We start from the raw sequence: 20,966 nt of genomic DNA on the forward strand, positions 1-20,966 counted from the left end.
TATTTGACAAATAAGTTGTTATATATCGGCATTTTGGATGTCGGCAAAAAAAACAAAACAATATTGCACATCTCTTGTTTTTAGTATTTGTTGTGTGAGGTCACTGTGAGGAATGTTGCAAATTAAGTGACAGGACTGCTTTATGGCAGTATTTGACTCACCGATAAGATGAAGTACCATAATTAACCTGCCACCCACAATGCAACTTGACCACCGACAGTTTGGTCAGAGTCTTAGCTGTGTTATGCTAGAAGCAGCTGATGTAGCCACAAGCTGCTAGCCACAAGCAGAGATGACAACATGGCTACAAAATGTCAGGAAAACTCTCTTCTTTCTAAGTGCCGGGACATATGTTGCGTTTTTTTTTTGGCCCTGAAATCAACTGTTTCAATGTAAATGGGCTTAACACATGTTCGAGTGCCTCTTTTTCAGTGTGCAACGGCTCCAGTAAGGGCGGGCCGATTTGTGTGACAGGCTGTCTGCCGGTAGTGTCCTTGGCTTGTCAGTTAGATCCTCCACAGTGCCATCCTCTTGCACAAATATGGTCACTTTTGGCTCCTAAAAAACAAGATTGCAAGAGCCATAATGTGGAATTCAAGGCTTCAAAATGGGAGTCCACAACCAATGGGTGACATCACGGTAGCTCATCCATTATTTTTACAGTTTGTGTTAAAGACGCGGTGTGTGCAGCTCCCTCTGGAGCACATATCACATATACATCAAGTCTTCCCAAGACCTGTTTACAGCTTTGGCTTTGTTCACAAACACTGCATGCAATTCAAGATATTTATCAGTAAGAATAAAGGCCGTAATATAATCTATAGCATATGATTATCGGGTGTCAGTACACTGTAATTAAAACTACAATAATAAACCTTTTTGAAATTGATAGCATATTGTATCATTACTTAGAATTTAAGATTTCTGATTTGCATTTAGGGGTCTAACTTACTACAGAATGGTATTCAACTAATAACCACTTAAGTCCTTGACAGACAGAATAAAGTTAATATTCATGAAATTAAATCTTTTAATCAATAAATTCCTCTCCAGTCGCCTGTTGGGCTTTAATTAGACCAACTGCTGCCAGCTGAGAGGAAATTCAGGTCATGTCCCCACACACGCAAACCTACAAAGCATTTGCATTTTCCTTAAATGCGTGTGTGTGTGTGTGTGTGTGTGTGTGTGTGTGTGTGTGTGTTGTACCGTACAAAATCTGATAAACAGGCTGTGGTTGTGTGTTGTTGTAAGGTTGCAGTCATATGTCCCAACACTGATTGATGAAGTGTTTCTGGCCACGTAGTGTCATGAATGACAAATTGCTAAAGGGTGTGTGTGTGTGTGTGTGAGCAGACAGGCAGATGGTGTCTCATGAGTATGAGGGGAGCTAACGACCTTGAGAGAGACTGAAAGAGAAAAAGAGGAAGAGAGAAAGAACGAGGGAGCTAGAGATGGTGACGGCAAGGGTCAGTTTGTTTTGCGCTGAGGGTCGGGCGGGATGGGCGGGGCATTTCTGCTGCTGCTTCCTCACTGCATTTCCTCCATTCACCCAGAGAGCCTGTTCCTTAAACACACACACACACACACACTTGCATGGGGCGTTAACACAGCGACACAATGAGCAGGGTCTGGCTTGAGGCAGATCGAGCAAGGTGTTTCCTGTGACCTGGATGAATGCTGCGTCAACACAAACACGCTCGTCTGGAACAACACTTGCATGAGTTTGCAGACGTGTGGTTCGTGTGTGTGTTTGTGTGTGTGTGTTTGCTAACTGATTTGACTTTCTCCTCCTTCAATTAGAGTTCATTAATTTCCCCTTGTATAAATGTGTGAATGTGTGTGTAAGTGAAAACAGCTGCATTCAAGTCTGTGATATTCATCCTTTATTCATGCTTTGTTCATGCTTTATTCATGTGCTGTTCAAGCATTTGCAGAGCGAATGAATATTGGATTAAAAGCGGCTTTACGTTATTTATGAGCTGAGATATTTTGGTTTGTACAGAGGCTTCTGGAATCCCCCACGCTGTGTGCACACACAAACACACACACATACAACAACAGCAACAAAAAAACTGCTCTAAATGTTGCGTGCATTCGTCTGCTTGTGTATCAGTCCATTTCTGCTGAATTAATGTTGACTGTGTGCTTCTGTGTGTCCGGCAGGCCACGTACAACCCTGTTATGGAGAAGATGAAGAGGATTAAGAAGCGCCTGTCGTTAACACTCCGCTCCAGTCAGACCATTGACGAGTCTCTGTCTGAACTGGCTGAGCAGATGACCATTGAGGATGGTGGCACCAAGGACAATGGTAAGATTTTAACAAACAAATCTGTAAATATATTGGATAAAAAAATCAATAAGACATTGCTCCTGGCCAAAGTCATGTCAAAACACAACAAATTTTTAGTGTATGGGGCCATAAAATGTGGTTGATAAATCGGTTTAAACTGATCTGCTCCTCTTAAGAACAAACTGTCCACAATACCATATTAAAGAGTTATAGTCAGAAAGCACAGTTAATAGAAAAAACTAGGGGTGAAATTTGTCAAAAACACCTTTTATAACAGAGCTACAGATAAAAGTCTTGGTGAAATTTGCCAATTCTGCCTCTATAGTTAAGTTACAGTTAATAATAAAAACCTGGGTAAAATTTGCCAATACTATCTTTATAATTAAGCTACAATTTAATAAAGAAAAAATCTGGATAAAATCTATGTCAAATGTTAATGTTCATTTTCAGTTTCATTGATTTTAAAAGAGCGACACCCAATAAAACAATCTCACCTTTTTAGTACAGCTACAGTTAATAAATAAAGTCTTGGCAAAATACCTTTATAAAAATGCTTCTGTAAGTAACACAAATCTGGGTAAAATTTCTCAATACTAACTTTATAATTGAGCCACAGTTAATAAAGAAAATCATAGTAAAACCAGTCAAAAATACCATTTTAAAGCGATGCACTCAATAAAAAAACGTGTAAAAACCTGTCAAAAATACCTTTTATAGTTAAAGCCACTACAAGGAACTTTTAACTGGATATGCAAAAGTCTCTCGTTTCTGCTGATGTCTGTGCGTGACCTACAACAGCAAATGAGAGCATCGGTGTGAAGATAAGCTATTTCTATATAGTGTATATCCATACCTTTAGGAAACTGTCTCCGGTCCGCCCCAGGTCACTTCCAGGACCAAGCGATTTACGGCACTCAGACGGCACACGTCATCTTACCTAGCTGCTTACATTTATAGTGACTTATAAATAGTCGCTATTCCTCCTCCTCGACCCGACGTCCGCGGGGAGTTAAAATAGCAGCAATCATCGGGTAAGAGTTCTGTGAAAGCACTGGACTCACCAACAGTCAGCCACGTCTCAGTCACACAGAGAAAATCCAATCCTCGGGAAGTCAGGAAATCCTTCAGGATAAACGTTTTGTTCGCTAGCGATCTAGCATTTACCAGCCCAATCCTGGCAGGAGACGGCGGGTCCACGGCGTTAGCAGAGGCCTCAGGTTGCGCAGATTCACCCCACGCCAGCGGGGACGAGGAGAGCAGGGGCCGCGGGGCTGGAACACCTCATCCGGGCCGACGACAGGTACCAGCGAGGCAAACACTACCGCTTTTGTCCACAGGGTCGCCAAAATCAACTCAAAATGAAAGTTCCTTGTAGGGGCTTTAAGCTACACTCAGTAAAAAAAATCTGGGTTAGATCTCTCAAAAATCCATTTATAAAAAAGCTTCAGTTAACAACAAAATCTGGCCAAAATTTGCTGATACTACATTAATAATTAAGTAACAGAAACTTTATAAAATCTATCAAAAATATCTTTATAAAAAAGCTACCATTAATAACAAAACATCCGGGTAAAATTTGCCAATACTACCTTTATAATTAAGCTTAAGTTACTTAAGAAACACTGGGTAAAATTGTCCAATACTATTTTTATAGCTACAGTAAAAACCAAAAAAAAAAAAAAATAGATAAATAAAAATTTTAGGTAAAATCTGTCAAAAAATACTATATTAAAGAGCCACTGTTAATAACAAAAATATGGGTAAAATTTGCTAATGCTATTTTTATATTTTAGTGACAGTTAATAAAAAAAAAGAACCTGGATAAAACCTGCCAAAAATACTATATTAAAGTGCTATACCCAATAAAAAATATGGGTAAATTTTGCCAATGGTATTGTTGATCAAAAACACTTGGTAAAATCTGTCAAAGATACCTTGATAAAAAAGCTATAGTTTAAAAACATCTGGGTAAAATATGCCAATACTACATTTATAAATCAGCTACAGTTAATAAAAAAGGGTAGAATCTGTCAAAAAAAAAAACCTTATTAAAAGCTATAGTTAATAACAAAAATCTTGGTAAAATTTGCAAATACTACATTTATAGTTAAAGTTCAAAACATAATTTGTTGCAAAAAGCATCAAAACGGTTGTAGAAAATCAGTGCCACCCTCCAACAAGAGAAGGAAATTCCACAGGTCTGATATCTTCCACTATATGTCTGTCAGCAGGCATGTCAAAACTACACACACACACACACACACCCAAACACACACATACAGAGCTTTCAGTATCTTGGTGGCTCTCAGGGGTATTTCAATTATGAAACACTGAAGTTGAAGAGAGAGAGAGTACAGCATGTGTGTTTGAGTAACAGCTGTAATGGACTTCCGCTGAGTAGCTCTCTATCAAGTTATGTAACAGGAGTAAAAGCAAGGGAGCTACTCAAATACACACAGACACACACACACGCACGCACACACACACACACACACACACACACACACTCAGCAGCCCAGCAAGTGAGAAATACGTTTATATATAGGGAACAAGTATTAACACACTCGCAGACACACTTTCTTTGACATCACTATGTTATATAACTTTCTGCCAGTTTTGGCATCACAGTAGATCTTGTATCCAATGAGCTGCTGGGGTGATAGACACATTAAAGTCATTGGCTGCCACTTGTGAGTGACAGCTGCCAGAATAAATGGACACACGTGTCCATCTTTTACGGAAGGCTTCCCATTTCGGTCATGTGGCTGACGCTTCAAATCCAGAAAGACTTACAATAAATGCAACAGTAGAAGAAGCTTCAGTTCCTGTATCAAATCTAAAAATCATCAAACCCACAGGTCCTCTTTCTGATTGAATTAATGCTGCCAGTTGCTGAAAAGGTTTCTATTCTCTGCTAATGAAGGGCATGAAACCCCAACTAGCCCTGACATTTTCATCTCCTTGTTAATATAACTCATGCATGCTCAACTTGTAATTGTGATTCAAGTGACAAGCACCTGTGGGCAGCATAATGTGAATTTGTGAGGCTGACATGTGGGAACACTGCACAGCTTGTCAGCTCAGAGTTTAGAAGGTTGGATGAACTAAAGAAAACTGGCAGGGACAGAAAGATAAACTCAAAGATAAGAGAGACTTACGGCCTGTCTAATACAGATCAGGATGGGACAATTTATGACCTATTTGGGTTTAGCTGCACTCTGACAGCCACAGGGAGAACGCTGGATTGCTTACAGGGTTTCCTTGCAGACTAGGGTTGGACAGTTGTTTGCCAGTTGAGTCCTGTGAGTGAAGCTTATGTGCTTCTTATCAGTAAAGTAGCATAATTGCCCTGTGGCTATCAAGTTTCCAGAACTACAGCAGTTTTTTTCTCCTTGTGCTGTTTGCCCACATTTGTCAGGCAACGTGTGTTAAATTTTTATTCGTCAAGACATTAAAAATTACTTGAACTCAAGTGTTATAATATAATTGGACACATTGAAACTTATGTATTCACTTTATTGCTGAGAGTTAGATAAGAAGCACTCACGTCTGTATGGTATATAAGATAGAACTTTGTTTATCCAGAGCGAAGCAGTGGCAGTACAAAGAAGAAAAAATGTAGTGAAAATGTAGTGAAAATATATTAGGGCTGCCCCGTGAAGTTGAAGAGTCAAATCATCTGGTCGGCTCTCAATGGACTTGAAATTCTCCATTTCGGGCTGTCTTTTCTTTCCACTTTTGTTTTGTCATTCAGAATGCATTACATTACAGTGTCTCCCATAGATTTATTTAGTTGTGGTGACCTGACACAATATCAACAATGACCGCTATATATTGACCTTTTTTTTCACTATGTTGAATGGTAGACCCTTAACACATCATATAGCGTGCAGCACATTGATCCTCTGAACCCTTCCCTCGGACAGCTCTAGAGATGTAGTATTGAGGATGCGGGATATAAGGAGCCATGATACACTGTCCCTAAAAAAGACACTGTTATGCATGCCAGTGCACGCAAAAAATGTTGGGAATGAATAGTCAGCTCTCCGTATTGAACAGCCAAATCTGATTTGAATTAAAAAAAAAATCTTATTCGGGTACTGTCCTAACATATGTAGAGTGCAAATATAAATATAAAATGTCAGTAAGGTCCAAGTGATGTGAAGCTACAGCTGGCAGCCGGTTAGCTTAGCTTACCAAAAAGAGGGGAAATGGCAAGCCTGGTTATGTCAAAAGGTAACAAAATCTATCTGTTGTGTTCAGGCAGAAAGTGACAAACATTTCTACATGAATTCAGTTTTTTAGTTGCTTGAAATCGCTCACTTTCTTTCTTGAATAGCAGAATAGTTTTAACATTTGAATCCGCTCACATTGAGTCAGTTATTCTAACCCAACTTAGTGCAACATTACATAACTTTGGGGAATATTTGATGTCCGCTTACATTTATTTATACACATATCTCCATAATTTAGCCTGATGTTTGGTATTTTTGGAAATGTCGGGACCTTGACTGAAATGTCAAATAAAGTTCTGTAAACAAAGCTTGGCTGCACAGCATGAATTTGAAAAGAAGAACCCACTGCAAGGGGTTGAAGAAGGCAGAAGATCATATTAAGATTCACCATGTTGGTACCTGATTTGGGTTTTTGGATATTTGTAATGCAGCCTTTGAGCCTCTGATACTCAGATTTTCAGAACAGACATAATTATAAGCGTTGTTGATCTGTTGTGTTTCAGAGCCCTTCATGAGGAACGGCCGCCCCCCCACCTCCCACAGCATGCACTCATTCTTGCACCAGTACACCGGTCCCTTCAAGAAGCCTCCCCTCCGCCGGCCGCACAGCGTCATCGGCGGCACCCTCGGGTCCTTCATGGCAATGCCACGCAATGGCAGTCGTCTGGGTGAGACACACACACACACACACACACACACACACACACACACACGGAAGGAAGTGAGTAGTGGCAGAGCAGATGGCATCCGGGAACAAACAGGAAATGTGTCACGGTCCTGAGACTTCCATCCTGCTTCTTACATGTGAAAATACACTCCTGGCCAGAGACACTGGGTGTTTTTCCCATGAGGGAACTTCTATCTTTGCCCTCAGCAGAGCTGTTTTCATCCCAAGTGACAGCTGGATGGGGGATTCAGTCAAACATGATGCAGCTTCCGCCACATACTGATTCATCACACTTGATACCTCACAGTGAGTCTCAGCCCAGAGGGTGATGAGATGATTCAGGGGACAGTATGAAACAGAGGAACAAAGTGTTGTTGGTATCAGAATCTACCAGCCTCTGGGCTTTTCGAATATGTAGTCAAGCAAGTCTGGCAGAATCTGGAGGGGTGAGCAAACTGTCATATTTTAAGCGTGTATTATGTTGTAGTGCAGCAACCAACACCTAGCTTAAGGCTCTTACTCACATGAGGACATACCGTATGTCAAACATAAGTTGCTGTAAATCTGTTATTGCTCCAGATCTACAGATCCTGTCTCATTGACCGGTGTGTTGAAGCTTCTGTTGGAGCTCTGTGTCAGCTTATTGCAGGTTCCTGTCATCATAATTTGGCATCACAGCTTCTTTACCTACCTTTGATAGGTTTTGGTGGGTTTAAAATAGAGCTGAAATCATTAGTTGATTCACCTGACATGAATTTTGTATAGATATTCATGGTTCCCAGAGGATGACTTGACTTCTACTGACGTTCGTGATGTCCTGGTCTTTCTGTAGGGCCATCAGATGGTTGACATTTTTCACTTATCCAGAGAATTATCACATCTATTGGATGGATTGACACATTTTTTTGAACTGACATTCATGGTTCCTACATGATAAATCACAATAACTTTTGTGATACCCTAACTTCATGTATAGCCATCATCAGGTCAAAACCTGAATTGTTTTTTGGTTTACGACCAAATACCTGCAAAGCTAAATATATATATATATATATATATATATATATATATATATATATATATATTCAATGAGCGTTGTTGAATGGAGCCTGAGATCTAAGATTTTCATTGCCAACGACTGCTTCTTCATCATCCGCATACTCTCTGTTTAGTGCTCGTCAGCATGCTAGCGTGGTGAAGCTACCATTTAGCTCAAAGCTGACCCTAGCTTAGCCGCACTAGCGTGGCTATGGACTCTCAGTCTTATTGTAGTATTCATATCAGTTTGGCTACTATATCCATTTAAGAATACTGACCAGGGCCTGAATTTTGGTGCAGGTATTGTGCAATCATCGATTGCTTCAAATCTAATATGGGAAAATCTCACACATATTTATAGTGATGTCTGATAAAGTTAAGCCGTTTACCCCGACGTGAAAATGTGGGTGGACTTGCAGAAATGCTGCATCAGATGGACTGACTTCTGCCTGGGTCAAAACACCTGGCGTGCTCTCTGTCCCTCTCTACAAGGCTACAAGGCCCCTCTGCCGTTGCAGCATCTCTTGTTAGCATAAAGCAAACACAAGTTTCAGGCTAACTGGCACAGGATATATCCGGGCTAGGGTTGGGCTGGTGCGAACATTTTCAAACTGGTTTGATATTAAGCCAAACACCAGACCGGATCGGTATACTGACTTTTACCAGGTATCCCACTAGACTCAGCTGCCGCCTCTGAGTCGAACATAATAACACTGTCTCCCAAGGGGAAACTAGCATACCTGCCTTCTTCCTGCATTTGTAGTGATAATTTTAAAATCACAAAACACATGTTTTATATTGTGATATTTACTGGAAATGAAGGCAGTATTGCCAACAGCAAGTAGCCTAAGCTTGTCAGTAGTGATGGTCATTTACCTTACCAGAAACTTTAAGCTCCCCAGCAATTCCTCTAGTTTTTATGCTTTTGGAATGAAATGAGGAGGAATTGTTAAGGTAATTCCCCATTTCAACTTCCTGAAGCAGCTGTTCCTCGTCCATTGTGGTGCCTGACCCCCCCATCCGTCAAAAAAGTGTATATATTCTCCCATGTAGATTCCTGAATTCCCCTTAGTTGAAAAATGCATTTCAGGCACTTTCTAAGTTGTTTTCATTCCAGATTCATTATTAGTTTCACATCCTGTATGATCAGTTATAGTTCACTGGACCAGAGAGATGCTGCTGTAAACCCTAAACAAACATTGTTTAACATTGCTTGCCTGATTTTTTTTTTTCCCTCATATGGCCAAGGCAGTAATATTCAGCATCTGTGTTCACAGTCTGTTTGACTCAATGTTAGAGGTTTTACCATTTAGAGTTTCTTTTAGTGATGGTATATTTGTTCATTATATCAGTAAGTATATGGAACCTGATTGGTGCTTCTCTAAGCAAATTTCAGTAAACGGATGACACACGAGAGAACCTGTTGATCCTCGCACTGGACTCTGGCCTAGATAGAGGGACTTGGATCTAAAAACAGGACAGTTAAGTAGGACATTGATGTGCCACACACTGCTGCTACACTCTGCGTGCTTATTAGAAAAGCTGTTAAAGACAGCAGTGAGAGGGAAAGATCATAAAGTCTCAACAAGACTCACAAGAAAGAAAGGGAAGTGAAGGAAGGATGTGTGGAGATGATCAGGAAAGAAAGATCAAAAATGGGCGGAGAATGAAATCTTTCAAGGTTTTTGGAGAGAGGGCGATGTGAGGCAAGAGAAGATAAGAGGCGTGTTAAAGCAAAAGAAAAACAGTGTAGGAAGAGTAGAAAAAAAGCTGGGCAGGAATCAGGTTTGGCTGTTGGGAGGTGAAGGAATGATGTGAGAAAATGAAAATATTATTGTGAGAGAAAGAATTTGGGAGTTTTGGAGAAGATGTAGGAAGATATAGCAGGAGATAATAGAGAGGAATGTGAAAGTAAAAGGAGATTGAAAGAGGGAAAAGTAGGACAGATGAGATCATTTGGAGGCTTTGGAGAAGAGGCACTCAAGTTAGAAAAGCACAGGTAGCGTAGGAATGTGTTGAAGCAACAGACAGAGTCAGATCGGCTGCTCCCTATGAAAACCACACAAAGGAGAAAACAAGATAGGAGCAAAGGAGAAATATGTAGAGTAAAAGGGAAAGAAAGGCAGGAGTGGGAAGCAAAAGATATTGGAGGGGTTTTTGAAGTTGGGCAAGAAACATGCAAATGAGAGAGAGAAGTGACAGAAAAGGGGATCATTTGGTTTTCAAAGAGGAGACAAGTTGAAGAAAGAAAGTAGGGCGAGAATGAGTTGTTTGCAAGGTGTTTATAGAGAGAAAGTAACGAGGTTAGGAGGGAGAAAGTGAGGCAGTTATAGGGAAGAAAAAGGGAGAGAGACAAAGAGGAAGAACTTTCTTGAAATCACAATACGGTTTTAATCGTCTGGGTCCTCTTTTATCAAATAATGCATAGAACATGTTCTAAATGTGTGCGTTGGAACTGCCCATACGAACAAGAAAATTTGTATTTATCAAAGACACATACACCTGTTCTATGTCCATCTGCTTGTGCATGTACAGGCTTGTTTGTGTACAAGTCCTAGCAAGAAAGCAATATTAGTTAGGAATTACCATAGACTGTATAACATAATGGGTGTAGCCATAATGGCGAAACCCATTGGTTTAGACTGGCATTTTGGTTGTTACCATCTTAGATTTTTGAAGCCAGATGTTACCATATTTGGACAAGAGGCTGGAGTTGTCTAGGACCGAAGGTTAGATCTGAGCCCGAGGGCACTATCCGCGGACAGCCTGTCAGTCAATGTGGCCGCGCTCCAAATTATGCATAACTTTAAGCCTAATGAAATTTAAATGGGCGAGTTATAAAAATTCAGCCCCCGTACATCATCATCATTTATTTTATTTAAAACTTCTGAAAACACTTTTAGGGAGAACCCTAATTTTTAATGGTGCCGAGGTACATACTATAAATACAGACACAACTGAAGATAAGTAGCAAGGAAACAGGAATACATGGCAATGTCAAATAAAACAAAACAAAATGACAACAGAAAAAAACAACAAAAAACTAAAGATCACAGTTGTCAATGAATGAAGAGTGACTGGTGCATCTGTTTACTGTGCAGCCACATAAAGTCAAGCTATTTTGATAGTAGTTAGTCGGTCAATAATTGGCCATCAGGCCATGTGCAACAGTAATCTTATTTAATGCTGCTTATGGCACTTTTCCACATGACAGCAGGGTACACTTAAGTTAGGAGCTGGTTACCTTGCTGAGGAGTTGGAGATCTTCATCTGAAAGCTCACTGTAACAACTCCTTTTTACATTACTCTGTTAAAAAAATTTAGAATGATCTGCAAACAAAAAATGTCAAAAATGGCTAGTGTCTTGTTTTGTAGATGTATTTTTGATGAATGATCGTGGTAAGCACTAACTTCTGTGATAAATACTTATACTTAAATATATTCCTGTGATTTGTTCACAATAAGAGCCACCTCGCATTTTGCCAGTTCTGTGCTTTTAATGTGTAGCTGCAGCAGTAGGGTGTCAGCTGTGCTTATCAATAGCATAATACAGCTTTGATACAGCAGTTTAAGAGTCAACAGTAAACACTGAGGCTGAAATAAATGAAATAAAATCAAAAGCAGTTGCTGGGTTGTATATATGCATCGTTTCTTGTTATTCCCTTATGTGTGGGAAGGCAATTTAAATCCTGCGTAGGAATGGCGGACTCCGCCACTAACGTTAAAAGCTTCTATATCACTAAATCTGCCCCTGAAAAACACATGGTCAAAAACACCCGAGAAACACACTTGGTGAATGTATTAATTCCAAATGGGCATATTAGTTACTTGCTTAACCATTGCAGTTATAAAGTAGAGCATACATTTAATTAGCGGAGATGTTTTGCCATCAGGAATATCAGTGTCTAAAGTTAGTAACATTATAGCACACTTGCACAAGTGAAGACATGCTCGACTAAGTCTGCACCACCATGATTACAGAGTTGAGCATTGATTGAATAAGCAGAGGTGACGACATTTTGCAGGCGGTAACGTTATTAGTGTTATATGTTTGTATGGCAAACACAAACAGAAAAAACCCAGGATAGTCATGGCCACTCAGGGTCAGAAACACCAGTGAAATACACATAGCAAGACATACTATACCCTCTACAGAGCCCTGAAGTCCTGTCCATGCTGCTGCACAGAACCACAGAGCGCTTTTCAAATGTTAATGCAAAGTTTATTAATATTAAACATGGTCCCTGTCCAAATTGCACCACATTCGACACTGTACGCCCTTGGGTGCCCAGCAATATACCCATGTGAAGTGTGTGAAGTAGGTCAGATGAATGGTTCTTGAAATACACATACACGGGCATGCAAAAGTTTGGGCACCCATGGTCAATTTTTTTTTTACTGCGAATAGTTAAGTAAGTAAACGGTGAACTGAAATTTAAAGATCAATATTTTAAGCAATATTATTTTTTAATTTCAGTCTTTTACAGTTTGAAAATAACAAAAAAGGAGAAGTGCACCTGCATGGTCAGCACTTAGTAGTGCCCCCTTTGAAGCACCACAGCTTCTTAACTCTTTGTAACCAGCTAAGAGTCTTTCACTTCTTGTTGGGGGGATTTTTGCCCATTCTTCCTGCAAAAGGCCTCTAGATTTGCCTTTCTGGCAATCCTGCAGCAGCTCTCTTGGAAAGTTTTCTTGGTCTTCCAGACCTCTGTAGTTTCTGTTAACTGCCATTTCTTAATTACATTACAAATTGAGGAAGTGGCTACCTGAAAACACTTTGCTATCTTCTTATAGTCTCCTCCTGCTTTATGGGCATCAGTTTTCAGTGTGCTTGGCAGCAGTTTAGAGGAGCCCATGGCTGCCGATTGTTGGGACAAGGTTTCATGAGCAGAGTATTTATAAAGCTGTGAAATTTGCATCACCTGGCCTTTCCTTGTGAACAAGCCATAGTCCTGACAAGCTTTACATGATGCTCCTTTCCTTTTTTCACTTTAAAATTGTACAAAACAATATTAATACACTAATCTTGCTTAAAATGTTGAAAAGCATGTTTCATCTTTAACGTCATGCCTTTTGGAGATCAGTTCATCTTCTACTTACTTAACTGTTCACAGTAAACAAACTTTTGACCAGGGGTGCCCAAACTTTTGCTTGAACAGTGGTATAATATTAGTCTAAAAGAAATGATTTGTGGTTTGTGTGTCTGAAATGTAGGTATTAACTTGCCTGCTAATACACCTGTGTAATGCTGTAGGATTGTTGGTGCTCATGTTTAGAAGTGAGTCTGAATCCACACACACTCTCTAACACAAGAATAAATTAATCAACCAGAAGTGTAGAAGTGAGTGCACGTGTAGTTTATGCACAAAACTGTGTATTCATGGTTGATAAATGAGGCTGCTGTGGGAGACAGAGGAGATAGATGAAGGTAGGTGGCTGCAGAGGAGAGAGAAAGGGAAGGAAGGGAAGAGAGAAAAACAGACGACGAACTGAGGAATATTTCTAGGGAAAGGTTAAGAAGGGATGTGGAGCAGATGGAAACCTTGCAACAATTTCCTCTTCCTCCCTCTTTTCTAGTTCTTTGTACACTCCTCACTTTCTCCTATATCCTGTCTTGCTCCTTGTTTTTTAAACAGACAGGACATGTCTTGTTGGCTTCGCTATTATGGTGAATTCCAACAAATGTTATGTGCTCTATTGCACTAAAAGACCTCCTGTAGTATATCAAGTTCTTCCTCTGTAACCCAAACCAAAGTTCAAATGGAGAAGCAGCAGAGAAAATTCACTTCAACCGTCTGTGGAAAGAGATTTTACATGCAGAGCGGAATAGATCAGATTCTGGTTTTTAACCACACAATCACAGACAGATTCACATTATGGGGCAAAGTGTTCTTTGGTGTTTTGGCTGAACCGCGGAGTAATGATGTAGGACTTTCTGAATTGAATTTTGTCAATAAGATGCATGAATAGAGTAAGCACTTAAAATTACTCCCTAAAATCCAGACTAACAATTGTAATTAATCATCTTTGGTTGTGATGATTTAGAGAAATAATCAGGATTATCGTGTTTGAAATAATTAAGAGTTAATCTCCAGCAGCAGAGACCTTACAGAGAGCTCTTTCTCCTTTCATTTCTCTGCTCTGTGCTTTCACATTTGATGACAGACTGCTTGGTTGGAAGCGCTGACACACTGATGACAGAGAGCTGCTCAACCATGGTTACTCATTAACCATGTGCATGCATGTGTGTGTATATGTGTGTGTGGAGTAGGGGGGGATGCATGTGGTTTGTACATCAGTGTGTTTGCTCCTGCTGTGCTATGGTAGTAGTGGTAGTTTTACTGCCCTGGAGGAAGTGGTGCTGGTTGGAGTGTTTAATCTTTGGCCTCGGGGGTTACAAGAGTGTGAGAGGAGATGACAGAGGGAGAAGGGTAGAGAGATGTAGAGACTGAGAGAGGAGGTGGGGTTTGTGTAGAGGTAAAAATGGGGTTTTCATCATATTTAAAACATCTTCACAGGTTGCTGTGCAGTTTGAGGGCCAATAGAAGAGCTTATATTTCTATTCAGCTGTAAAATCTGATGAAGATTCTCAAGTATGTGATTTATATACAGCTACTACTAGTACTGCAAATACATATCTGCTGCTCTCACCACTACTACAGCTTCTACTGTTACTATAACCAGTGGTTCCCAAACTTTTTTTTTGTTATGGCTACCCTTTGGAAGCAGCAGCAGATTTCCAAGTTCTTTTTTATTAAAATAACATTGTCATGAAGAAGAGGAGCAACATGTTTCCTTTTAGGGCTGCACAGTGTATGCACAGTATATATATATTTTTTTACTGCCAACACAATGTCAACTTGAATGATATACACATTGCAAAGGAGTGTGATATACTCAGGGAGTTTTAAAGTTGGTTGAAAGAAAGTTTAAGTAGAAAATGTGCACTTTGAAATATAAAGTATCGTTCTTTTTATATTGTAGACTTTTGTGTTCAGTTCGGTGTTCAGAATGTTGGAAGTAATTTCCTTCCATCTTTTAAAATTTAACAAGCAATTTGTTGTATTTTAGCCGTATACTAAAAGCAACAGAAAGACAAAATTGGATACAATTTAATATCTGTTTATTTATCGCAAGTAATATTGTTATCGCGATATTCAACTTTATCACATATCACATATTTTCCATATTTTAGGTTTCTCATTAGTTGCTGTTATGCTAATGAAAAATGTACATTAAACTTTTGTCAGAAGACGCACAACTCACCTGCTACAATGCTATAATAGTTTTCTTTTTCCTGATGAGGACCCCCATCAGGAAGAAGTGTGTCCATCTTCCACTTAACATTTATTTTGCTGCTCTGAATAAACCTTGGTAACTTGAATCCAGCTAGCCTTGCAACATTAGGGCACTCTAAATCCTTCATCGTTTCAGAATGAATCCAGTTTTTCACAGCAGACGTGTTGACTTGTCAAAGCAGGCAAATCCCAGGTGGAACTAATAACATAAATGATGCCTCTACTCCGGCAGTTAATGCAGTGCAGTGCGGCAATTCATAGTGTTGTTAGTGATACCTGTTTTTGACATGTCAAAATTTCTGCTGTTGAAACAACTTTTGTTTTGCACCTCACTTTGAGTGGACCCACCCCTCAGTTAAGGAGCTATTCAGTAATAACACTGACTGATAATAGAATAACAGCAATAATGGCTCTGTTGTCAAATCCGGTCAGAATGTATTAAATACAGTAAAGTTTAGACTTCCCAAATTCAACCAATACAGTGTTAGTCATTTCTAGTGCTTAAACAATTCTGAAATTATTTGATTATTTAATTGACAGAGAATTGATTGGCAACAAGATCACTGATTAATCATTTAAGTCATTTATCAAGCAAAATGCCAAACAAACTCTGATGCCAGATTTTCAGATGTCTGAATTTACTGCTTTTCTTTTTTATACGAATGAAAATGTAAAATCTTTTGGTTTGGACTGCTGTTAAGATGAAAGTGTTTTTGATTTGGAATTATTCACTTTATTGGACATTTTATAGACCAAATGATGGAACGATTAATCTGAAAAATAATCAGTAGTTGCAGCCCTGATCAGTGCCCCTGTACATGTAATATTAGGGTAACTTAACTTTAAATCCCCTTATGGTTTTGTGGTTTTAAGCATACATAAGTGTTTATTAATGTATTTTTCAGAACCTAAAAGTCCTCCTGTGTGCACCCACCAGAAGAGGCTACTGTGTAAACAGATAATGCATTACATTAAAGTAAAACACAGTTGTGACATTATGAAATAAGTTGTTTTCTTACAACTACTTTATAGTGAGTTATAACTATGTATAAAAGTATAAATGGGGGACTTAAGGTAAAGTGTTTTCAACTGCAAGCTATCCATCAAATTAGACTGACTGGACCAGGTGATCACGGACAACTTTAGTCTCATTTACCCAATGCCACTTTGCACAAAGGCTGCAAGTAATTATTATTTTCTCCATTAATTGATTTGTTGATTAGTTGTTTGGTGTATAAAATGTGAGAAAATGGTGAAAAATGTCGATCAGTTTTTCCCAAAGCCTAAGATGACGTTCTCAAGTGTCTTGTTTTGTCCACAACCCAAATATATTCAATTTATAGGGTTCACAGAAGAGTGAGGAAACCAGAAAATATTCACATTTGAGGACCTGAAATTAGAGAATTTTGAATAAGTTCTTTAAAAAAAACTAAAACTGATTAATCAATTATCAAAGTAGGAGGAGACAAATGTAATAGTTGAAAACTAATTCATAATTTATTGCAGCTTTACTTTGAACCTTTTTGAAAAATATCCATGTAGCTTTTTTCCATATATTTATGTGTCTTTTAATGTATTTTATTATGTCTGTAGATATTGTGCATGAGAACTTGAAGATGGGCTCAGATGGGGAGAGCGACCAGGCGTCGGGAACGTCCTCAGACGAAGTACAGTCTCCAACCGGCGTCTGTCTGAGGAACCGCATCCACCGGCGGATCTCCATGGAGGTGAGACCCACTCACATGCACACTCTACACGATAACTGCACAAAAAAAAGGCTTACATGGCAACATTCCACACTTCACCCCCTCTCCTCCTGCTCTGCTCTTCACCTCCTCCTCGGCCACATGGGAGACCTGATTGGAGAGGGGGGCGTTTTGGGGGGGAGGATTGTTTGGCTCCTAATGGGCTCTCGGTGTCTGAGCGTCATGATACTGATAGCAGTCCCGCTCCCTGAGGACCACAGCAGCGGCTGGTAAAGAGATGCAGTGATAATCTGCGCTGTAACCACAGTGACTATCTATATGTCAGGCACTTCGGTGCAGCTGGAGAGCATGCTGGGAGAGGAATCTCCTTTGTTCTCCTTGCAATGATATATATAATGAACTAATGTTGGCAATTAAACACCTGCCTGACCCCTGAACATCACTCCATCTTTGATAAGATTTCAAATAAAGCTAGAAAAAGTATTTATATTCCAGAGCCTTTTCTGCCCTCTTTAAATAAAACGTAGTAATACACTTGCTCACAGCTAAGCAAATATTCATTTTTTAGTATTTTTAGTGATATAGTGCTATTTGAAATAGGGCACAGTTGTTACAGAGGACTCCTTCCCCCCCACTTAGTCATTTCCATGCTTTGTTCATATTTCCAGCCTGCAGACACACCTCTCCTCTAACTGAAAGCTATTTCATCAACCAGAACAAGCTTTTTAGATACTCACTGGGTCAAAGATGATAAATTGGCTTCTGTGGCCCTCAGGGTGCGCTAGACACAGTCACTTACACAAGCTCAGCAAATAAAATGTGAACAAGATAAATGGGCAAAAACTGCTCATGATTATCAGGGGACTTTTTTTGCCTGCTGGTTTCTAATTTCACTGCGGTTTTCGAATTTTCTGAGACATTCTTGCTGCGCGCCACCGTTGATTTCTCAGGCATCTGTTAATATTGTGTCACACTCGCCGTTACATAAGCTGGAAAAGGTGGTAAACCTCTGCTCTGCGAATAAAATAATGCAAAATATTGGCCACATTACATGCAGACCTTCCAAATAAATCATCTTGGTCCCTATAAATATTGAACGGGGGGGCGGGTAGTTTTAGTCTGAAAAGGATGAGTGTGTCAGCCTGGAGGCCTCCTGCCCCCTGCTGGCAGAGGAGTGTATGTGAACCAAGCAACCAAAACCAACCTTAAAAACATCTTTGATGTTGCATCTCTCGCTCTCACACATGGTGACCTATTTTTCGCCTGTTTTGAGTGTTTATCTCATTTGTAGGTGCACTTAACGAGAAGAGCTCAAGGATCTAGTGATAATCAGTCAACCTGGTGCGCGCACACACACACACACACACACACACACACACACACACACACACACACACACAGGTAAGCTGTAGTGCGCTGCTTTTCTTGTGGTTCTTATGATACTGGCTGAGGTTTTAATTAGGCCATATTGTGTCAGTAAGGAGGTTAAGGACACAATGTACTCTCACCTACTGTTCAGTATTGTGGTGCCTTCACACTTAGTCACCTCAGAAGTGTCACTTTTTTTATGTAAAGGAAGCACAGTAACTCTGACTCAAACATTATATCATAGAGCCAATGAAATGCTGAAGGGTGGCATGAATGTTATATGGAGAATATGTTATTACAAACTTAGTGGAAAGAACATAGTATTTAAAACCGGCACATCTTCAAAGTAGGACCTTATGAAGCCCACGTTCCACCATATCCATTGTCGTAGGCCTATCCATATCACGGCTTACCAAAAAGGATTGCCTGGGGCAAGTAAAACGCCAAGTCAGGCTGGTAAATTTAGCAAATCTGTTTCCCAATTGGGCAAGTGGTAAAAAGAATTAAACTGAGTTGATCGTGGAGGTGAGGAGTGAGCCAGCTCTCTTCCTTGTCATCACTGTTGAGAGTTGCACATGCACAGCACTGATCAGGCACTTGAGTTTAGTTGCATGGCGTTAGAGGATGTGGCAGAAATTCCAACTATTAGGTGGATAACAAGGTGAATAAAATGGGGTCAATTTTCAAAGGCATGTCAAGTTTAATACAGTTTGTTTAGGTTTCTGACCCACTTGCTTGATCAAACATATCGAAATAAAAATTAATGTTGAAGCCTGCATTGATTTTTATGCCTCTGCGCCGCAATAACGATGGTCAGTGCCCATGGTTGTCTGTCAGTTTGAATGTCCATTCCATTCTTGTGAGCACGATATCTCAAGAACGCCTTGAGAGAATTCCCTCAAATTTGCTCTGATCCCTAGATAGATGGGGTGTGAAGTTTCATCATGACTGTTTGATTGTTTAGAAACAATCAAACAGTCATGATGAGATTCTGTTTAGAAACAGAATCTGATTCTGATTCTGATTCTGATTCTGAAAGGAGGTGCACTTGAGCAGAAATGCTGATACATATGTGCCATGGGAATTTCAAAATAAAGGCATGTCTTAAAGATGAAGATATGCATCAATGACAGTGGATTGTTGCTTTTTGAATCAATATGTTGCACCAGATCGATGTATTAAAACGCAGATTAAGTATGCAAGTACAGCTGCAGCAAACACATATTTTCATTTCTGTCCTCCAGTTTAGTTTGGCCAACAGTCCAACACCCAAAGATATCACATTTTAAATTATGTAAAATGGTGACAAGCAGCAGATGTTAACGTTTGAGAAGCTGCACCCAAAGTAAACATGAACATTTTTTTCTTGATAACTTGAACAATGAAATTTGTTTCCAGTTAATTTTCTGTTGATCGACTGATTGATCAATTCTTGCTGCACTATATGCAGTTGTTAACACTTGCAACAATCAGTCTGACAAAGTGCTTCAAATCTAAAGCACATTAAATAAAAATAGATGAAATGCTGAGAGGACAGACAAAAGCTGTTGCAGACTGACATTTCAGTTTTAAGACACCAATTTACATCAGAGAGAAAACTGCACTGAGTCGCATTATGTAATACTTCCCCTCTTCAAAATACCAATATGCTTTCCACATAGCCGGAGATTTTATTTTGAACTCTCAGCTGTCATAATACATCAACTCTGAGCAGCATTGTCATAAAGGACAAAGCGCTGCTGCAGTTATGAAATGAGAGCAGATGAGTTGATGATATTTGTGGAGAGGCCAAACTTGAAGAGCGCACATGAGAAGCAAACAGATGTGACGTCTCTTCTCACTATATTTTTACTCCACTCGCTCTTGTTTTTCCCACATCAGTCAGCAGTATTATGTCAGTTTATCGCTATCAGATGTGGTCTTGTGTTGATCCCAGAATAGATACGATCAGTCAGCCACAACAATAAGATGCAAGCCCAGTTGTATTGACAATGACAGCCTGCGGTGTGAATACAGACTGAGAATATGAGCGTGTGAACATTAATAAACATATGTATGATTTGTTTTTATTCTAGCTTGGTTTTCTCGCTGTTTTGTTTGCCGGTGTGTGTTTTCATATTCACAATCTGATTTTCGCTCATAAAGGTTTTGCAGTTCAGCGGCAGTCACGCTTCAACACGCCGCCTCTTATTTTTACCCTCCATAACATGGTGATCGACCTGATCTCTGTCTTCTCTTGCTTGGAGTAGGCGGAGATGAGAGCGAGTTATTTCAGACATTGTGTGTGTGTGTATGTATGTATGTGTGTGTGTGGGTGGGTGGGTGGGTGTACTCAGTAGCCTACATTGTTTTGTCTGCTTGCTG

General features: G+C 39.7%; 1 protein-coding gene across 1 annotated transcript in view; it reads left to right on the forward strand.

The window, feature by feature from the left end:
• Positions 1-20,966, forward strand: part of cdk17 (cyclin-dependent kinase 17) — a 64,201-nt gene that overhangs the window by 26,948 nt on the left and 16,287 nt on the right. Inside the window, exons 2-4 of the mRNA XM_050035788.1 lie at positions 2,164-2,308; positions 7,029-7,193; positions 17,122-17,255. Of these exons, the coding sequence (XP_049891745.1) occupies positions 2,182-2,308; positions 7,029-7,193; positions 17,122-17,255 (426 nt within the window). The 5' untranslated portion in view covers positions 2,164-2,181. The remainder of the gene's footprint in view (positions 1-2,163; positions 2,309-7,028; positions 7,194-17,121; positions 17,256-20,966) is intronic.

Source organism: Epinephelus moara, chromosome 23 (assembly GCF_006386435.1).
Source record: "Epinephelus moara isolate mb chromosome 23, YSFRI_EMoa_1.0, whole genome shotgun sequence".
Classification (NCBI taxonomy): Eukaryota; Metazoa; Chordata; class Actinopteri; order Perciformes; family Serranidae; genus Epinephelus; species Epinephelus moara.